The sequence below is a fragment of the Fimicolochytrium jonesii genome (genome assembly GCF_025526975.1).
Source record: "Fimicolochytrium jonesii strain JEL569 chromosome Unknown EV422scaffold_2, whole genome shotgun sequence".
In the NCBI taxonomy this organism is placed as follows: Eukaryota; Fungi; Chytridiomycota; class Chytridiomycetes; order Spizellomycetales; family Powellomycetaceae; genus Fimicolochytrium; species Fimicolochytrium jonesii.
Window position 1 is genome coordinate 25,203 of NW_026515669.1, and position 19,052 is coordinate 44,254.

General features: G+C 51.0%; 4 protein-coding genes across 4 annotated transcripts; 3 read left to right on the plus strand and 1 right to left on the minus strand.

The window, feature by feature from the left end:
• Window positions 1-4,554: 4,554 nt before the first annotated feature.
• EV422DRAFT_563395 (uncharacterized protein) lies at window positions 4,555-5,648 on the plus strand (the record flags this gene model as incomplete). The annotated part of the gene is made up of 4 exons (XM_053072061.1): window positions 4,555-4,726; window positions 4,788-5,030; window positions 5,096-5,343; window positions 5,433-5,648. The coding sequence occupies 4 exons, from the start codon at window positions 4,555-4,557 to the stop codon at window positions 5,646-5,648; spliced, it is 879 nt and encodes a 292-aa protein (XP_052929033.1).
• A 1,107-nt stretch (window positions 5,649-6,755) lies between these two features.
• EV422DRAFT_616654 (7 transmembrane sweet-taste receptor of 3 GCPR-domain-containing protein) lies at window positions 6,756-12,433 on the minus strand (the record flags this gene model as incomplete). The annotated part of the gene is made up of 23 exons (XM_053073973.1): window positions 12,139-12,433; window positions 11,991-12,033; window positions 11,843-11,932; window positions 11,604-11,784; window positions 11,394-11,527; window positions 11,255-11,337; window positions 10,945-11,178; window positions 10,786-10,891; window positions 10,368-10,700; window positions 10,270-10,292; window positions 10,172-10,207; window positions 9,709-9,770; window positions 9,579-9,629; window positions 9,443-9,514; window positions 9,344-9,374; window positions 9,169-9,278; window positions 8,177-9,106; window positions 8,063-8,101; window positions 7,898-7,988; window positions 7,767-7,842; window positions 7,211-7,701; window positions 7,046-7,147; window positions 6,756-6,974 (listed from the first exon to the last, which is right to left on the minus strand). Exons 1-23 carry the CDS (start codon window positions 12,346-12,348, stop codon window positions 6,756-6,758), a joined length of 3,747 nt encoding a protein of 1,248 aa, XP_052929034.1. The 5' UTR covers window positions 12,349-12,433.
• A 44-nt stretch (window positions 12,434-12,477) lies between these two features.
• On the plus strand, window positions 12,478-15,615 carry EV422DRAFT_513346 (uncharacterized protein). The gene is made up of 13 exons (XM_053069156.1): window positions 12,478-13,137; window positions 13,220-13,300; window positions 13,376-13,469; window positions 13,559-13,682; window positions 13,746-13,788; window positions 13,845-13,908; window positions 13,976-14,020; window positions 14,088-14,201; window positions 14,273-14,431; window positions 14,497-14,822; window positions 14,903-15,112; window positions 15,189-15,232; window positions 15,309-15,615. The coding sequence occupies exons 1-13, from the start codon at window positions 12,976-12,978 to the stop codon at window positions 15,442-15,444; spliced, it is 1,602 nt and encodes a 533-aa protein (XP_052929035.1). The 5' UTR covers window positions 12,478-12,975; the 3' UTR covers window positions 15,445-15,615.
• A 1,220-nt stretch (window positions 15,616-16,835) lies between these two features.
• On the plus strand, window positions 16,836-18,770 carry EV422DRAFT_131634 (uncharacterized protein). The gene is made up of 5 exons (XM_053064746.1): window positions 16,836-17,240; window positions 17,316-17,677; window positions 17,741-18,035; window positions 18,098-18,454; window positions 18,538-18,770. Exons 1-5 carry the CDS (start codon window positions 16,895-16,897, stop codon window positions 18,555-18,557), a joined length of 1,380 nt encoding a protein of 459 aa, XP_052929036.1. The 5' UTR covers window positions 16,836-16,894; the 3' UTR covers window positions 18,558-18,770.
• The last annotated feature ends 282 nt before the right edge of the window (window positions 18,771-19,052 follow it).

Genomic DNA, 19,052 nt, shown 5'->3' on the forward strand with positions numbered 1-19,052 from the left:
CCAACCGTATCCCTACCCGCCCTTGGGGATCTTGGTCCCTGGACTTTATCAACGGTCTGCCTCCCGTGGACGGGTACGACTCCATCCTGAACGTCAACTGTCGCCTCACCAAGATGGCCCACTTCATCGCCTGCAGCGAGTCAGAATCCGCCGAATCCACCGCCGACCTAGTCTTCCACAACATCATCCGTCTCCACGGCCTCCCCGACGACGTCATCTCTGACCGAGGACCCCAGTTTAAGTCCCGGTTCTGGCGTCGACTTCTCGAACTCCTTGGGGCAAAAGCCAACCTCTCCTCGGCCTTCCACCCCCACAGCGATGGCCAGACGGAATGCACCAACCAGATCCTGGAGCAGTATCTCCGATGCTTTTGCAACCACCAACAGGACAACTGGAAACAGCTTCTGTCGTCCGCCGAGTTTGCCTACAACAACACCCATCAGTCCGCCTCCCAGACCACCCCCTTCTACGCCAACAAGGGTCTCCACCCCCGCTTCAGTTTCGCGGCCTCTGCTACCTCCGAATCCGTCAACCCCGCCGCTGAAGCCCACGCTAAACAAATCAGGGAAGTCCATGAACAGCTCGCCCTCGAGCTCAAGGAAGCCCAAGATCAAATGAAGCACTACGCCGACGCCAAACGAATTCCTGGACCGGACTTCGAGCCTGGCGACCACGTCTGGCTCCTCCGCAAAAACCTCCAGACAACCCGGCCCTCTCAGAAACTCGACCATCGCAAGATTGGGCCATTCCCCATCGTTGAAAAAATCAATCCCGTCGCCTACCGGCTCAAGCTCCCGCCTACGAACAAAATCCACGATGTCTTCCATGTCTCGCTCCTCGAACCCCGCTTCACCATCCCCGAACGACACGAACCCGAACCCGCGCCCCCAGAGACCGTTGAGGGTCAAGAAGAGTGGATTGTCAAAGCCATCCTTGACTCCCGCATCCATCGTCGTCGCCTTCAGTACTTGGTCAAATGGCAGGGCTGGCCTGACTCTGAGAACACCTGGGAGCCCGTGGAACACCTCACCCATACCGATGCACTCCTCCAGGACTTCCACAGCGCGTACCCCAACAAGCCTTCCTCTGTCCCTGTAGCGCCTCCTCTGCGGCCACACCAAACTCGGCACCGCCGCCGCCGCCGCTAAAGAGAGGGGTGATGTTATGGACGACACGCCCATACCATAAGCTTACCTACTGACAGCCGCCAATGTCAACCGCCAAATGTCAAACGCCAATGTCAATGTCAATGTCAGTGTCAATGTCAGTGTCAATGTCAATGTCAATGCCACTCTCCCTCTCTCCCCTCATTTCGCCAATCCTCCCGCAATATCGCCACTCCTCCTCTCTCCTCTCATTTCGCCAATCCCCCCTTGGCTTCTCCACACCCCCCACTACTTCCCCATAGCCAGCAGCTGTAGCAATGCTCTCTACGCTCGCCACGCACGCTCTAGGAGCATAGCTGGCGCCCCCCCAGTCCCCTCTTGTTGTTGTTGTTCTCTGATCTGCTGGGTTGCCTATCTATAAATAGCCGGCCTCTCTTCGTCCATTCCCTTCCTCCCCAGCAGATCAACACCAGTTCTTCTCATCTCCTGTTCTAGTCCTTGTTTCTTGTTTCGCCAATACAATCTCTTGTCGCCTATCACTCTCGCCCTGTCTTCTCTACTTCGCTTCCGCCTCCGTCGTCGAGATCATAAGAACAATACACGCTCCCCGGTGAGGCAGATCTTCTGGAACGCTATGCTTTGGTTATTCGACGAGGCCATCCCGCTAGCTCTCGATCCATCCACCCTCTTGGCTGGTGTCTCCACGGATCCGTATAAGGATGTTTTGAGACGCCTTCTGACTATGTTTGTACGCTTTCAAAAGCGTAACTACATCACCTTGACGTACTTTTTGCTTGGCTCATTGGGTATGTTGGTAATATTCCATTTCAATGCTTCAACTTGGCTAATGTATGCCTTCATGTCCAGAGTCTGGAAGGCTGCCCCCCAAGATTATTCCGCACCTATCCAGCGAGGATATGGAGGTCTTCAACTCCGTACTCCGTAATGCAACACGACATCAGGATACTCACGACCAAGTCGCCCGGAAAGCTCTCTACCTCACGGCGACAAACGTCTCCGTCACTCACAGCCTTGCATCATTCACGAATGTACAGCAACTCGAGAGCGCGCTCGAGTTCGAACAACTCGGTCTCACAACTTACCGTCGACGTTCGGGCTCGGACAAGCGCCGTTCTGATTTTGAGCACACAGATTCTGACGCTGTGCAACAAAAGAGGCAATTCTTGACATCTTTGATGGCTTGAAGGGGAAGTTTGAGATTGCGTGCGGGCAGGGATCAAAAGACGTGGTGCTGGATGGGGATCAACCGAAAGAGCGACAAGCAGAGTCCTCCGTTGATTTCAAAGGACGTTTGGTATATGAGTTGCGCCCAGCATCTGCGGGTGGTCAAGGGAAGCGACCTGCACTCATTTTTTCCATCCCAGAGGCTCTCCTTCCACCACAAGTCTGGTGCGCATCCAAGGTACGCGGAAACACATTCATCGACATCGAAAAGTTTCAGTCACGTCCTCCGTTGGCCATGCGGGAGCCAAGGCCGGTCCGTCCCCTCAGAACACCATCGGCAACTCCAACCAACTCCCCAGCTCATGCAGCAACGCCGATTTGTCTCGTCTTGAGGGGCAATACAGTACGCAAGCTCCCTGCGGGCATGCCGTTAACTCCATCGCCATCCGATGCGTCGACACCGAAAACACCCCCTACCCAACAATCCCCGTTGGACATCCCAAACCATACGGCCTACTCCAGCCCAACCGTATCCCTACCCGCCCTTGGGGATCTTGGTCCCTGGACTTTATCAACGGTCTGCCTCCCGTGGACGGGTACGACTCCATCCTGAACGTCAACTGTCGCCTCACCAAGATGGCCCACTTCATCGCCTGCAGCGAGTCAGAATCCGCCGAATCCACCGCCGACCTAGTCTTCCACAACATCATCCGTCTCCACGGCCTCCCCGACGACGTCATCTCTGACCGAGGACCCCAGTTTAAGTCCCGGTTCTGGCGTCGACTTCTCGAACTCCTTGGGGCAAAAGCCAACCTCTCCTCGGCCTTCCACCCCCACAGCGATGGCCAGACGGAATGCACCAACCAGATCCTGGAGCAGTATCTCCGATGCTTTTGCAACCACCAACAGGACAACTGGAAACAGCTTCTGTCGTCCGCCGAGTTTGCCTACAACAACACCCATCAGTCCGCCTCCCAGACCACCCCCTTCTACGCCAACAAGGGTCTCCACCCCCGCTTCAGTTTCGCGGCCTCTGCTACCTCCGAATCCGTCAACCCCGCCGCTGAAGCCCACGCTAAACAAATCAGGGAAGTCCATGAACAGCTCGCCCTCGAGCTCAAGGAAGCCCAAGATCAAATGAAGCACTACGCCGACGCCAAACGAATTCCTGGACCGGACTTCGAGCCTGGCGACCACGTCTGGCTCCTCCGCAAAAACCTCCAGACAACCCGGCCCTCTCAGAAACTCGACCATCGCAAGATTGGGCCATTCCCCATCGTTGAAAAAATCAATCCCGTCGCCTACCGGCTCAAGCTCCCGCCTACGAACAAAATCCACGATGTCTTCCATGTCTCGCTCCTCGAACCCCGCTTCACCATCCCCGAACGACACGAACCCGAACCCGCGCCCCCAGAGACCGTTGAGGGTCAAGAAGAGTGGATTGTCAAAGCCATCCTTGACTCCCGCATCCATCGTCGTCGCCTTCAGTACTTGGTCAAATGGCAGGGCTGGCCTGACTCTGAGAACACCTGGGAGCCCGTGGAACACCTCACCCATACCGATGCACTCCTCCAGGACTTCCACAGCGCGTACCCCAACAAGCCTTCCTCTGTCCCTGTAGCGCCTCCTCTGCGGCCACACCAAACTCGGCACCGCCGCCGCCGCCGCTAAAGAGAGGGGTGATGTTATGGACGACACGCCCATACCATAAGCTTACCTACTGACAGCCGCCAATGTCAACCGCCAAATGTCAAACGCCAATGTCAATGTCAATGTCAGTGTCAATGTCAGTGTCAATGTCAATGTCAATGCCACTCTCCCTCTCTCCCCTCATTTCGCCAATCCTCCCGCAATATCGCCACTCCTCCTCTCTCCTCTCATTTCGCCAATCCCCCCTCGGCTTCTCCACACCCCCCACTACTTCCCCATAGCCAGCAGCTGTAGCAATGCTCTCTACGCTCGCCACGCACGCTCTAGGAGCATAGCTGGCGCCCCCCCAGTCCCCTCTTGTTGTTGTTGTTCTCTGATCTGCTGGGTTGCCTATCTATAAATAGCCGGCCTCTCTTCGTCCATTCCCTTCCTCCCCAGCAGATCAACACCAGTTCTTCTCATCTCCTGTTCTAGTCCTTGTTTCTTGTTTCGCCAATACAATCTCTTGTCGCCTATCACTCTCGCCCTGTCTTCTCTACTTCGCTTCCGCCTCCGTCGTCGAGATCATAACAACAATACACGCTCCCCGGTGAGGCAGATCTTCTGGAACGCTATGCTTTGGTTATTCGACGAGGCCATCCCGCTAGCTCTCGATCCATCCACCCTCTTGGCTGGTGTCTCCACGGATCCGTATAAGGATGTTTTGAGACGCCTTCTGACTATGTTTGTACGCTTTCAAAAGCGTAACTACATCACCTTGACGTACTTTTTGCTTGGCTCATTGGGTATGTTGGTAATATTCCATTTCAATGCTTCAACTTGGCTAATGTATGCCTTCATGTCCAGAGTCTGGAAGGCTGCCCCCCAAGATTATTCCGCACCTATCCAGCGAGGATATGGAGGTCTTCAACTCCGTACTCCGTAATGCAACACGACATCAGGATACTCACGACCAAGTCGCCCGGAAAGCTCTCTACCTCACGGCGACAAACGTCTCCGTCACTCACAGCCTTGCATCATTCACGAATGTACAGCAACTCGAGAGCGCGCTCGAGTTCGAACAACTCGGTCTCACAACTTACCGTCGACGTTCGGGCTCGGACAAGCGCCGTTCTGATTTTGAGCACACAGATTCTGACGCTGTGCAACAAAAGAGGCAATTCTTGACATCTTTGATGGCTTGAAGAGGAAGTTTGAGATTGCGTGCGGGCAGGGATCAAAAGACGTGGTGCTGGATGGGGATCAACCGAAAGAGCGACAAGCAGAGTCCTCCGTTGATTTCAAAGGACGTTTGGTATATGAGTTGCGCCCAGCATCTGCGGGTGGTCAAGGGAAGCGACCTGCACTCATTGTTTCCATCCCAGAGGCTCTCCTTCCACCACAAGTCTGGTGCGCATCCAAGGTACGCGGAAACACATTCATCGACATCGAAAAGTTTCAGTCACGTCCTCCGTTGGCCATGCGGGAGCCAAGGCCGGTCCGTCCCCTCAGAACACCATCGGCAACTCCAACCAACTCCCCAGCTCATGCAGCAACGCCGATTCGTCTCGTCTTGAGGGGCAATACAGTACGCACGCTCCCTGCGGGCATGCCGTTAACTCCATCGCCATCCGATGCGTCGACACCGAAAACACCCCCTACCCAACAATCCCCGTTGGACATCCATCCTGCCAACAGGCCACGAGGCAGCCGCCCGCCGCTTTCTGAGGATAGCAAACTTCCCACGCTGCAGTTCGTGGGTGCAAAGACTTCCGAAAACAACGCAGGGGAATGCTCGAACTGTGTCGCCCTTCTGGAACACATTGGAGTACAATCTCTCCAATGGCTGCAAGGAAATTTAGGGGGCAAGGGCCGCAGGGTGGCAGAGCAACATGTAGCAAAAGACAAGGAAAATGTCCCCCCCCCCTTTAGATAGGTCAGCAGCCCCTTAACATAGTCAAAAACGCTTTTTTCACGTCTTCGTCAATCGTGTTTTTATTAGAAGAAGTTTACGTACCTTTCCCATGTACCGCTGCGACGGTTACCCCTTTTGTATTGCACCCAACTTCACAAGTTTCATTACAATCATATGCATATTAACGGCGGCCCAACCATGCTACACAAGTTTTGAGTTCAACGATTTTGCCCAAAAAATCAGATCGTCTATGGAGAAGTCACAAATGCACATATGAAAGGTGCCTCAAATTTCGCTGGGAGTCAGAATCATAAGCCAAAAAGGGCTCCCAAGCATTTGATTGCAAGTTAATATGTACGTTATGAAATGGCTAGCTGGCGGGGTTTGACGGCAAAAGGGAAACCCAGAGGGAGCATCGACTGACAGCACTCGCGACGCGCTCTGGGTGGCTATGCTGGGTTGCCCTGAGCAGATCTTAGAACAAAACAGGCTAAGCGCACACCCTGTTCACAACATTGCACTCTCATTTTGCATCAACAATTGACCTAATTCATCGCTCTCGACACAGGTACGTCAAAATCTGGTCTCCAGGGTGATTTCTGTCGTAAGAACGGAAAGGGGATTCACCGGGAGCCGCTCTCGCGAGCGGCAACCGGTTTGGGTTTTCACCCAGCGCATCTAGCCGCAGAAAACCAGGAGACCTTGAATTCTGCTTCCGATGCCTCTAAGTCCTCCCCGCCGGCCCCATCGGTTTTATCCGTTATCTCTACCACAATCTACCCTAGCATCGTCGATCCTGGTTTTTAGCCAGTGTATGCGGACCTGATGGTGTGGCATCAACTGAATTTATGAAGTCTTATACCAAGAAAATGTGACGGGGCAGAGACATTGAATGGGAAACCGTCCAGTCTTTCCACCAACTACGGCTGGAGACTGGCTGTCGCCGCTACGGTAGATTTAGGGCCGATCGCCTTTGCACCGGCCTTCAAGGCGGTCATCCAAGCATCTTTGTGCTCTTTGTCTCCAAATCTGAGTTTGATATGCTCACCATCTTGCGTGGCAAGAGAGATGGTGGTATCGTTGACTGTTTTCACACTGTTTTGCTGATACACATAGTAATTTGACGTGCTTTGTCGATACTAAAGAGGGGAGGAGAGGGTTAGTAGGGAGCGCGTTCGCGATGATGTGCAGAATCCCATAGATGTCATACCTTCCGTAAAATGATAGCCCCTTCGTTAGCAAGATAAAACAACGAATGTGCTGAAAATGCGCCAAGAATCCCGGTGCCAATTTGAGCTTGAACCAGCGTGACCTGCACGGAAATAACCTATCAACGCCCACTTGTCAACGAAAGCAAAGCTGCATGAAGTCTTACCGATAAACACATGCATTTCTCCATTTGCTGCTCGTGCGAAATGCTTTCAACGCCAAAGGAGTTTGTTTGGTTGCTGTCCTCCAAATCGTTGGCTGAAGGTTTATGGGATGGGCTCCTATTCCTGGATTGTGTCCCTGAATCGGCATCTTCTTTATTGTCGCGCGTTTCCAAAGCCCTGATAGCGATGAGCTTCGGGATGAAAAGCTGGGTGGATACGAAGACGGAGCCAAAAATGAGCAGGAATGCAACGAAGAGGCTGCGGACTTGAAATCCAAACAGTTCGACTGCGTAGTTCATCGGTAGAAGGATGACTGAAACCAGCATAAGGGTGTAGATGCAGCTAATGATATGCTGAGATTCGTTGAAGGCCGATTTCACATTGCGCACTTGAACCGCGGAATAAATGCCGAGAAGCAACCAAAGACTGTTGTACACAATCAGAGTTGTCGAGAAAGCTTGAGCAGTAGAAGAATCATTCGAAGTGCAACCCCCTAAAAAGGAAGATGCGAGTTGGCAAAGCTTCCCTGAGAAGTATATACGGACAGCACGGACATACAGTACAATGAACCGCCAACATCCGTTAGCAGTTGCGGCCGAGGTTTGTCCTGTGCGAACCAGGCTATCAAAATGATCTATAGCAATTGATCAGTTCTTCCTCCAAGCGGACCTTTGACAAGCCATTCGTACCCAATCAACTGCGACCGCTGCTCCAGAGACTGCGAAGAGGAACCTGTCTCGCAGGGCCCAGCGAAACCGCTTGGCGGTGAAAGGAAAGTTGCTATACCGGAAGTATAAGCTTGGTTAACAATGCAATGGGACACAGGTGTCGGAATCATGAAAATGTAGACTTACAATAAGATGTGAACACGTAGCGTCTTAATCACGAGGCTCCTACAGCATACAAAGCATTAAGCTATTAGTCGACAGGCTGCGTCAAGGCAATGGTTTGTTGAGGAGTTTTCTCACCCGATCGCGATTGTGAACCCAACAGCAACGAACAAAGGCTGCAGAATGCACGTAGTGGCATTTGGAATGTCGATGTAGGTGTATACGTCCAACAGTCCAAGAATGCTTCCGAAGATAATTTGAAAAGAGAACCCAGGGCTGGTGGCCCGAATTATCTTGCTCTTTCTGTATGTGATGACCGCTATGGCCAAGACACACACGTATGCCAATGCCACCGTGTTGATAGCGGCGACCACTCCGCCGAGGCCAGACTTCCAGACAAAGTTCGAGTAGCGCACACACTGATTCTGGAATCCGCTGCCTAGCATATACTGGCCGTGTGGACAGTCTTCGCAATGGTTTGTTTCAAGGTTCAAGGAAGTTCCAGGAGGACATTTGACGTGTATAGGCACGGTAGCTTGCTTGGATGCCGTGTCCAATCCGTCGGAAACGAGATAAGTAATTTGTGATGCCGGCTTCCCGCCTTCATACTCGTTGGGATTGTAAAAGGTAAGCTCAGTGCCCGCGAGAAATTCATCCCCAGCAGCTACAGCCTTGCCGCTACTCGTGTAGAATGCGCCTGGTTCCGGAACAGTGACAATTTTGATCGTCAGGACGTCACCATCAGGATCGAAAGCCGTTAAGGACACGGTAGTGTTGATGCCTGGCTCTACCAGAAGTGGGGCCAAATACCCTCCGACGGGAGCATTGGACAGGTACAGCGCCGGTAGTGCCGCGGCTTTCTGTGTGCTCCCATCCTTGTCCCAGCAATCTGCCTGAGGCACTTCTGTCGCTGTGCATTGCCCGGCACCCAGTGGGCAATAAGGAAGCTTATTGGGAACACATCCACCTGGGACAAGGTCGTTTTTGAAAGGACTTGAATCCTTGAGATACCGGTTTGGCGAATAAGGCTGTTGGAACGCTATGGCATCGGCATACTGATCAAAGTTCCTGAAACCAAAACCATTTTGATTATCACGAGCACCCACAGAACTATTCGACTGTTTCCATACCAGTAGCCTTTGAGTCCCTGTTCGGTTCCCGTCAGACTGGTGTGCATGTCGGCTTGGATTTCATTCCGGCTTCGCGCGTAATTGAAGACTCTAAACTCGTCAAGGAACCCCTTCGGAGAAGCACGCGTTAAGATAGCTGGACCTTCCGCAGGACACCGTCGTTTCCGGCACTCACTTTATAGTAGTGGTAATTTCCCCAGAATGGCCTATTGCATGTTTTTTTAAAAGATGTTGGGAGGCATTGTTTGAAATATTCTTTATGCCTCTCACGTACCAATGACACAAGTACAACCCGTCCCGCTTCCCGAAAAACGGCACATTCGCGATCTGTCCAAGAAGTTCGCCGCTACAAAAATGCCAACCTCAGAGTCTGAATCACGTGGATTGAGCGTTGCCTATATGATACTCACTTCAGATACACCCGCAATGTTGTGTTAGTTGAAACGATTGCCATGTGTTTCCTGAAAAAAGAGTTCGGAAGCTACGTGGGTATATTTTCCGAACCTCTTGATCCGGGTATACGTTGGGAAGTGAACGCACCATTGCTCAAAGACCGGCGTAATATCAAGACTCAGAAGTCCGTTTCCGGTAGTGGATCCCATCTGTCAGACAGGAAGACAAGGTCAAACTTTCTGCAACACCCGTCGAATTGTTTGCTTCAGCTACTTACGAGTTGTAAGCTTCCGCTTTCTGATTCGGCGAGTACTGATCGAATTTAAACCGGCCAATGCAAAAGTCTGATTTTGACCAGCGACTTTCTTTTTGAAGACACCAATTGCCTGTGTAATTTACTCCAATCTCGTTGTTTCTGTGGGGTTCAAAGGAAACCCCCGTTAGCGTTTATTCCAAGTCCATTGCGCCTGGAAACCAACCCGAAAGAGAACAGGGTGGCTACTGGGCCGTCCGAATAGAAATGGTATGACCAAAATTCAATCGTCTCATGTAATAAAGCGATGATTAATGTCAACTTCTTGGGGGAATTATTGCGTTGATTCTCTCTTACGTATTCTCCGTAATCCGCAGTATCGAAAGAAAAATCCTGGAAAGCAGCTTTCAGTCAGATATCCTCCAATTTGAGCAAAACTGCTTTGCAAAAGCTACCTTGGCGTATGCGTAGTCATCCCCTGCCATGTAGATTACAACGTTAACTGATTTATGACAGATTTATGACTGATTTATGACGTAGCTTTTATACTTACCGTCGCAATAGAAGACTCCGCCACCATCGCCTACAATGGGTTTGCGATTCGTCTTGACGTAAGCGTTTACGGTCATTACCGAGGACGTCGTGGAGCCGTCCGACACAGTGTACTGAAATCTACATATGTCCGAGACTGGTGCACCGCTGGGAGCCGCGGGAGATATCATATTGACTTCTTTGTCGGCTGAGAAGGTGCTGGACACAGTGGACAGTGCAGTGCCCCCAGATGCTTGCAACGTCAATACGGTGCTACCGCTCCCACAGCTCGGCAGTGATGTAAGCCTGATGGTGAGTCCAGAGGCAGCACCTGGTTGTACCAGCGATATTTGAGCTACATGTTGGAAAAGAGATGACCGACTCTAAGCCATGACATGATCGTCCTTGTTCTGTCCTGAAGCGCAAGGGCCCATTCACACCTGATCCTGCTGCCGCTGATGTCCTCGTAACACTCGCGACAATGCTGCTCCCTCGGATTGGGGCTGTAGACGGCACATATTTCGGTGCGCCTCGTATTGTGTTTGACTGTTCATATCGTCAGCATCCTGTCGATTTGGAGGGACTCGGATGATCCTTACCATTTTCATATTATAACGTTGCGCAGATAAGTCCTGAGAAGGGGGAAACGGTTGTGGGAGACTGTTTAAAACGTCCCCGAGTCCGGATTCAACCTCAACTATATGGAAAGACCAGTATCCTACAGTCAGCCAAAATTCCCGAGCAGGGTCGTAATTGTCGAGGTTGTAATAAAACACAGTGTTCGTAATTTCGGAGGTGGTTAATGGACGGTTCATCGCCGCTTGAATTTCGCTCTGCGGGCATGAATAATGCGCTTTCAAAAATTGGTATAACGACGAAAACAATCATGCAGAGAATCAGTGCGGCAACCTGAGTCCGAGGTACATTCCAGAGGCGAATCTCGTCCATCTCCCCATCAAATGGTGAGAATGGTGTGCTTCTCTTGGACAAGCCTAAAAGGAAAGTGATTAATCTCTTGTACCATCATCAGAATTCAGAATCGACTTGCCTATTGAGAACGACCCGCCTGCGATCCTGAAAGGGGACGTTGACGTCAAAGTGCACGTGTACGATTCCAGTACGTTTCCGTCTCCATATAATGTCATCTTCTTGTTGAAAGCGTCAAAAACGGCAGCAACGTGACTGCAACGTTGCAACGTTGCTGGGGATGAGCAACAACAGCAACCAACATCTTTCACACTACATAGCGCATACTCACTGCCAAGCTGGGGCCCAAGTTTTCCCTGGAGGTACCGGAAGAACATTGCCAAATGTGCTCCAAACGCTGGAGTTAGATCGCAGTTCGCCTCCACAGGGATCGGCCCCCGCTGCCAAACTAGTTGTCGAGAGAGACAATGCGCCTTTATCGGCGACCTTGAAGACCAGCTGGGGAGAGGTTGCTAGAAGATTAATAAGTTAGCAAGAGTTCCTGGCAGGCTACCGGAATGTATCTCTTACCATCGTCGGTATTGTACGTTTCGAAAATGGTCCAACAACAGTCTCGGTCTTGGTTGTGGCCAGGCTTCACCCACGCTTCGATAGTGAATGCTAAACGGGGATGGCGTTATCCAGAATGCTGCACAGTGTGAAATGTGTCGATGCTTACAACTGAGGGCGGACCATAAGTCCAATGGGGATTCCCAAGCCGCCTGCACAGAATCAAAGTTTTCGAGGAAAATGATAGAATTTTTTGCGGTTGTCATTATTGGAGAAGTGGCCCCAATTTTCTTGACAGCAATTTTCGAAAAACGTACCTTTTGATATATTTGATTTCCATCTTGCCCGGCAAAAACTCCTTTCAACATCAAGGTGCGATACGACAGTTCTTGCGAATAGACATCCTCCGATGAAAAGGAGAGTGCCCAACCGGCCCCACCAACGAGAGAGGGGTTCAGGGCCGCTTGGCTGCTTGCCACTGAAAGCCAGAATATCACGATTCCGCTCACCACCGCTCTGGCCACCATCTTGGTAGACACCGATGATAGCGAGTTAATGACTATTGTACGCTGTGTCTTTCAGTTTCCCACAAAGGAGTTCTTTCCGGGGAAGACGACACTGGTTGAGAACTATCAATTCGTCAAGAACCGGAGGACGAATTGACGGCATTGGCCTATGATTACGGAAAACCGACAGCGCGATTTATCTCGTAAGCAATTCTCCGGTACTCCTTTCTCGGGCTTGGTGACGCTGATGACTAAACTTGACAATTGAATGCCGATCGTGGTATTACAACTTCATACTCTTCCCCGTCAAACTCTGGGCCACTAGTCGCATTCCTGGTGCTACCAGACGAGTGATCATGCAGTCCGGTCAACAATCAACCCGTCAGATCAGGGTCTAGCATCTACCTACTGTTACCTACTAGTACCGACGTACCAGCGTAGGCGGTTTAGCTGGCTGCCCGACCAAAGACATTGCCGTGGTCCGACGTTTTTCAAACCTTATTTGCAAATAATACGCCCTTCCTGTGGAAAACTTGCCCTAAAACCCACCGCTCCACTTCCGCGTCTCAGTTTCCTTCTATTAATCGACTTGTTTCTGCGAAACTGGCCGAACACGAGTAGAAAGAGAACGAATTGAAGCCGAGAGATATGGAGAGCTCCAGCAAAGTCAGCCTGAAAGAAGGCCCTAATATTGGCGAACTCGCGCAGGAATCAAGTCATAGAAACAAGGGAACTTGGGTACCGGCCATACCTTTGACGCTATTGGCGCCTGTGTTGATTGGTCTTGCTTTGTTGGGCGTATTGCTTCCGGTGAGACTGTTAGAGGGGGTTAGCGACCACTTCTTCGTCTCCCAGGTTCTGATGAGCTCACGTCTGGACTACGCACCTATAGAATACTATCATCTTGACCAATGCAAGTAACGAAACTGCAGCCCTTGTTACCGAGAAGTATTTTACATCTGTTATTTCAGATGTAAGCGCTATTTGACGTTTTAGGAAGGAAAATATCACAAGGTTGACCTACTAACTTTGAATTTCTTCTTGCAAGGTCACCTTTCGGTGCAAAGCGCCTATCAGCGCCCTTTTGCCAATCGTCCAGATCGCGACTACCATACCTGACCTTGCGGACATGTTTGCAGCACGTAAGTAGCGGACAATATGTTTCCAGTTCTAATGCCATACCTTTGACGCTATTGGCGCCTGTGTCGATTGGTCTTCCTTTGTTGGGTAGCAACATGGCGCGCTTTCCAGACTGCGCGCGGCGCTCCCGAACAACTCGCCATCTTAAGGGAGAAGAACGGCATCGATGTCCTGGTATGCTCAGGGGCTCGCTACAGATCCGGATGCAATAATGCGTAGGTGCACTATGTGCCACAACCACTACCGCATTTTATTCTCAGCAGTGCTCTCACATTCAGAAATACCCCGATTTTGAACGACACATGCGTTATCCGAGGCATGGTACGAGAGAGAGCAAAACTTTCGGTCGTAAAGGCATTCCTAAAACCTATTTCCAGATGCAATCTATCGAACACCCAGCGACCCACAAGGGTGCCATTGCAGTAGTGGACGACGATCCTCGTAAGTTCGATCATCGTATCACTCCTTTTGCCGTCCGGCGAGCCCATTAACGTGATGCAATCCGCAGCGATATCCAATTTCGCCATGCGCGGATACACATTGGATCCAACCAGTATGATTGGAGCGTTAAATCGTTACATGTAATCTGTTGCTGAAGCTTGGCCCTTCTCCTCGATTAGCTCGGAAAGTGATGAACCCCGCAGAAAATGACACGTTCCCATTCACCGACTATTCGCCTGTTATGATCATGATGTTGAACAAATCTATTGTAGTCCCGCAACCGTTTTTCTTCAGTAAGATCGGAAGCTGAAGTCTTCGGCTGGGCATGGTTCGCGAATCTCTACTGACCGGTCATCTATCATAGTCAACAAAGTCACTGGACTTGGGTTGAAAACGGCATACACGATTCTCGTTCGGATGGATTCTGTCACCGGCCTTCCGTCCTACGGGTGCGGTGCTGGAGTCAATGTGGATAACTCCTGGATCACGATGCTTCAAAAAATCAAGCCCATGGAACAAAGCAGTACGTGTCCGCTAGTTGAAGATATGAGACTTCGTTGAGCGGGATCTAACCGTCACGTCCGGTAGTCGTAGCACTGTTGGAGCTTCAGGACCTCTTCCGTGCCACCAATTTCTCAGTACTGTCCAGTAGCGAAATGATTACGGCGGGTGTCACTTTTGATGCCAGTGGAAATCCCAAGTACGGCACGGCCGCTGTGGATGAAAGGACGGCCAAGCTTCGGCTTGAAGTCATGCAAAAGTTTCCCACCATTGCAGCTGCTACGGCAGCTGCCGCGCAGCAAGCGAGCTTCGAGATTGACCTCGACAATAAAAGATTTATAACTACGCTGGGAATGGCTCAACTGGCATTTAACTACAAAGTGCTTGTAGTCGTTACGCTACCCAGAGACGAGGTGAATTTCTTTGACGATTTGCACAGCTATCTTTACAGGTTGTAATAGGAATGCTGATCCTTCCCATGCGCGAATTGTAGATTTATGGCAAGATCGACGCTGCACGCACTAAAAGCAGCACTACTTCTATCGGCATCAGTATTGGAGTGACTTTGGCGATTGCCGGGATCTTTGTGGTAGCCGTACTTCCGCTGTTCTCGCTGGCTAAGCAGATGGAAGGCTTGACAAAGCTGGACTTTGGAACTCTCGAATCGTCTGGAGCTCTGGACGCTCGCTCATGGGTGTGGGAGGTAACGCACTTCAGGAATCCGTAGCCATCATGGATTTGGCTCGCAACTAACTATCGTCTCCACATGTACACCATAGTTACGCAAAGTCCAGATTGTTTTTGGAACCATGGTGAAAGCATTGTAAGTCGCTTCCATTGCATATGCGAAATTGAGGCGGTTCGGCGAGGTTTCTAATCCCATTACCTCGTCAAATCAGTGCCGGGGCCATCAAGAAAAACAAAGCAATGATGGGCAAACAAAGCGGCACGAGCGGAACCACATCAAAGCACGGTCAAGGTAACGCAAGCGATCAAAAGAAAGCTCCCCCGCTGCGTACAGCCGATAACGTGTAGGGCTGAGGACATAAAGAGCGGAAGAGGGCGAAAGCTGTCTAAACCCTCCCCTCCCCATTACAAAAGCAAAAGCACACATAGATCTTCTGTTCCCAGTGATTTTACATCCCTACCTGATGCTCGCAAATAACAGAAATGAACCCCCAGACGCTTCCGGAGTACCTGGAGCAGGGCCAGTCTTACTTTCCGTTCGAAGTGGGCTGGCATCTTGAGTTATCAGTATATCTGAGTGGATTCAAGCTCTTCGCTCAAAATTCAAGGCGAATGATATTCGCTCTGATGCATGCCGCTTTGTTCAGTCAGTTCAGCGGCTTAGCAGGCTGAGTGTTGCTGGAGAATGCTCAGCGAGGGAATTTTTCGACAGGAGAGCCGTTACTTCATCGACGACACCATCGTCAGCACAGTTTCCAACACAACCAAATTCAAACACGAGAAACGCACACCAAACTCCAACTCCGTGACAGAGTCATGCTGCATGCAGTAACGGAAATGGATTGCGTATACACCAAGAGAAAGGGGCAGAAAAGGGCTGTGCCAGTTCAGGCATATGAAATTGCAAACAAATATGGATATGAAGGAAGGATGCGCGACAGAAATCAGCAAATGCACGAGAGAATACCCCCATCATACGCCAAACGGATCTAGCTATTAGCAGCAAGGTGGCACGGGCCCCGTTGAAGGCAACCAGATTGAGCCTCAACGAGGCAGAAGGGTGAGTACGTCTTCTTGTCCCTCCCAATACGCCACATTTAACACACTGAGATCACGGGAGCACTATGGGGCCGATCCAGTGATGTCCAATACCGGATCTGGTGCATCAACCGTACTAGTACCCTCCCCTCCAATGCTTGGACCTGTTGCACTTGTTCATGCGATGTCTACGGCATCGGAGCTCGAGGGGGTGAAGCTACGATACGGCCAACCAAGCGTGTCCTTGCCTTCGAACCGGCGCCTCGCGGTGCATTGGGACCTACACCTGGTCTCTTCTCGGCGGGTGGCTTTTTGGGAGCGGATGCCTCTTTGCGGCCGGTCTCTTCTTTTTCTCGGATGCTTCGCCAGTCGCGGAGGCGGCGACGGATGCTTCAGCGGTCACTGCCAATGGTTCTGCCGATGGTGATTCGTTGCGGCAGGTTCGGTGGTAATTCGGCAGGTTCGGAAGGATTCGGCGCGCGCAACCTTCAGACCTTCGCGCGGTCGTTTCGACGCCCTTTTCCTCAGAATTCAACGCTCAGATCTTCACTTCATACGTGTAACTTTACCTAACTTTGTTTATTCTTGTGTTTCCCTTTTAAACTCCGACGCGTATTAGTAAGCCACAGCACAAGTCACGTGTCGATCATTGTTTTTAACCACTGGCGGTTTCCTCTCTTCCGCTTTTTGGCAGGGAAGAAGAACCCTCTTTCTCTTCGTCCCTCCTCCGTCCTGCATTTCAAGTATTCCCCTCAACAGTATGTCAGTTTCTGCGATCCTTACCGTCACCGCCTCCGAATATGGGAACCGCACAGGCAACGTAATCGATCCCGCCCAGGCCAATTTTGACACCGTCGTCTTTTGGTTTGCCCTTGACAAACTGCGACGTCATCGTCACTGGAAACTAGACGGCCATGTACATTTCGTATACCGCGGCGCAACGTCGGAGACGCCACGTCCGTCTATGGATAATGTGATTCTTACCCCTCCGACAACGGTCAATTTGACAGGACGGCATCGTGCGATTTTTACAGCCATAAGAGACCCCCATATACAGGAAGACTGTTTTCTTTGTCACAACTCTCGAAGTATTCCCGGCTGGCATGGTAATGAATATCTATAAAGGTGTTTGCATATGCTTGTTTTTGTGTTTCCGAGAAATTGACTCTGGCTTCTCACAGCTTTTGACACCATGAAAGCTGCCGAGACTGAGAGCCAAGAGGAACCGGCTCCGGCCACTGAAGTTAAACCTACTCTGGCGGTGGGGTTTGTACGGAGAATGTCCGAAACCGCCGTGCAGGATATTATTCCTGTTATCCAAAGCATAGCCGGCACCCCGGGTGCGGTAGCCAGTGCAGTTGCGGATACGTTTCGTCACCCTATCGGAACGTTGCAAGAAGTCCAAGCCGCCGTGCAGGATATTCTTCCTGTTATCCAAGATATAGCCAGTTCCCCGCTACAGGTGGTAACTCAAGCGTACGACAACGTATCTGCCACAGCTACCAGGCTTGGTGCTCTGAGGATCAGTGCAACGGAACCTTGGGTAAGAACGCCGTTTCCGGTCATGTTCCCAATTTACGTTTTTGACTGACGTGTTTTCATTCAGAGTTTTCTCGACGACCTTGTTGAAGATACTGGGGCAGAAGACCCAGCCGAATCGGACAATGAATTTGAAGACGCTCTTCCATCTGCCCCCAACATCAGTGCGGATTTGCAGGTGTTGTTTACGTCGCTGACCACGTTCATCGACCATCGTCTCGGAAGACTCCGGAACGATATTGGGAGTTTGTTTGAATACGTTGCACGAGGCCAAATCTTGACTCGTGTTCAGAGCATTTTCGGCATTGAGACAATGAACCCGGAGGGAGTCAGAGTGCAAGGACGGGAATTCACATGGGAAGGTAATGTACCTCAAGTGACATCTCACTGCCCTGCTTGGAATACTCAATATCGTCTGGGTTAGATAATATGTCCTCTTTCCGACTACTTTGGACGGCCTTAACACAAAAGTATCAAGCGCAATGGGGAACGAACGAAATCCCTGTCAAGTCTAGACCTCGGAGCCTTGAGATAAACTTTTTGTACTTTTGCTATCATTCCGGCACGCCAGGCAAACCCATAATTTCCCCACCTACGGCTGTTCCACGCACCCCTCTTGACCAAGACTTTGAGGCGTCCCGTTCGGTAACCGGCATGTCAGCTATAATGAAGGCCGTCGGAAAACAAGAACCCAACGTAGTCATGGTCGGAGAACTTACCACGAGCGAACTCCTTCTAAATAACAAGGCTACAAGAAGAAAGCTTGGACAATTGGAACGTGGTATCGTCTTCCTTTGCATTCATTATAAGATCAAGCCTAATCGGATTTTTGCATTCCTTCACACACTTCGACCCCTCCGGCAGGGCGCCCGTGCGTTCCGTGACGAGCTGTTTGGACCCGATGGATTTGGGTTATCATTTCCCATACTTGCGCGAATGAGTAGGGAAGAAAGGTTTTTGGTATTGCCCCCGTGAAGTTGTGTGTGTGCATGTAGTTAGTTCTAAACACGGGATATGTCCTTTGCGAGATTGTACAACAATAGTTTTTTGGTTACTTCCTGCTCCTCTTGTTTTCTTATACTCTATACTCTGGCAAAACTAGACTCTTACCAGCATTAATCGTCTACTTTAGCGTGTGTTCGCAGCAACCAATCAGACGCGTTCTTACTCTTACCAACCGGTAGCACACGCATACGGTGCAGAGAGCGCCCAACGCGTCCGTACCATCTCGTACAGCAATCTACTGACCCCGCCCGGAATCTACTCGATCTACCTCTCTCTCCTATAAACTACTATCCACCCTGACAACCATGCCTCCCAAGGAAACCAACACCGCCACCGCTCCCGCCAAGGGCGAGAAGAAGGTACGTTACTGCTGT

What these genes read in the sequence shown, in the direction of transcription:
- EV422DRAFT_513346 (XM_053069156.1), top strand. Translation starts at nt 12,976, where the DNA reads ATGGAGAGCTCCAGCAAAGTCAGCCTGAAAGAAGGCCCTAATATTGGC. An exon ending in CTCGCTCATGGGTGTGGGAG is followed by an intron (nt 15,113 to 15,188) that starts GTAACGCACTTC and finishes TGTACACCATAG; the next exon opens with TTACGCAAAGTCCAGATTGT. An exon ending in GGAACCATGGTGAAAGCATT is followed by an intron (nt 15,233 to 15,308) that starts GTAAGTCGCTTC and finishes TCGTCAAATCAG; the next exon opens with TGCCGGGGCCATCAAGAAAA.
- EV422DRAFT_131634 (XM_053064746.1), top strand. Translation starts at nt 16,895, where the DNA reads ATGTCAGTTTCTGCGATCCTTACCGTCACCGCCTCCGAATATGGGAAC. An exon ending in AAGTATTCCCGGCTGGCATG is followed by an intron (nt 17,241 to 17,315) that starts GTAATGAATATC and finishes GGCTTCTCACAG; the next exon opens with CTTTTGACACCATGAAAGCT. An exon ending in TCAGTGCAACGGAACCTTGG is followed by an intron (nt 17,678 to 17,740) that starts GTAAGAACGCCG and finishes GTTTTCATTCAG; the next exon opens with AGTTTTCTCGACGACCTTGT.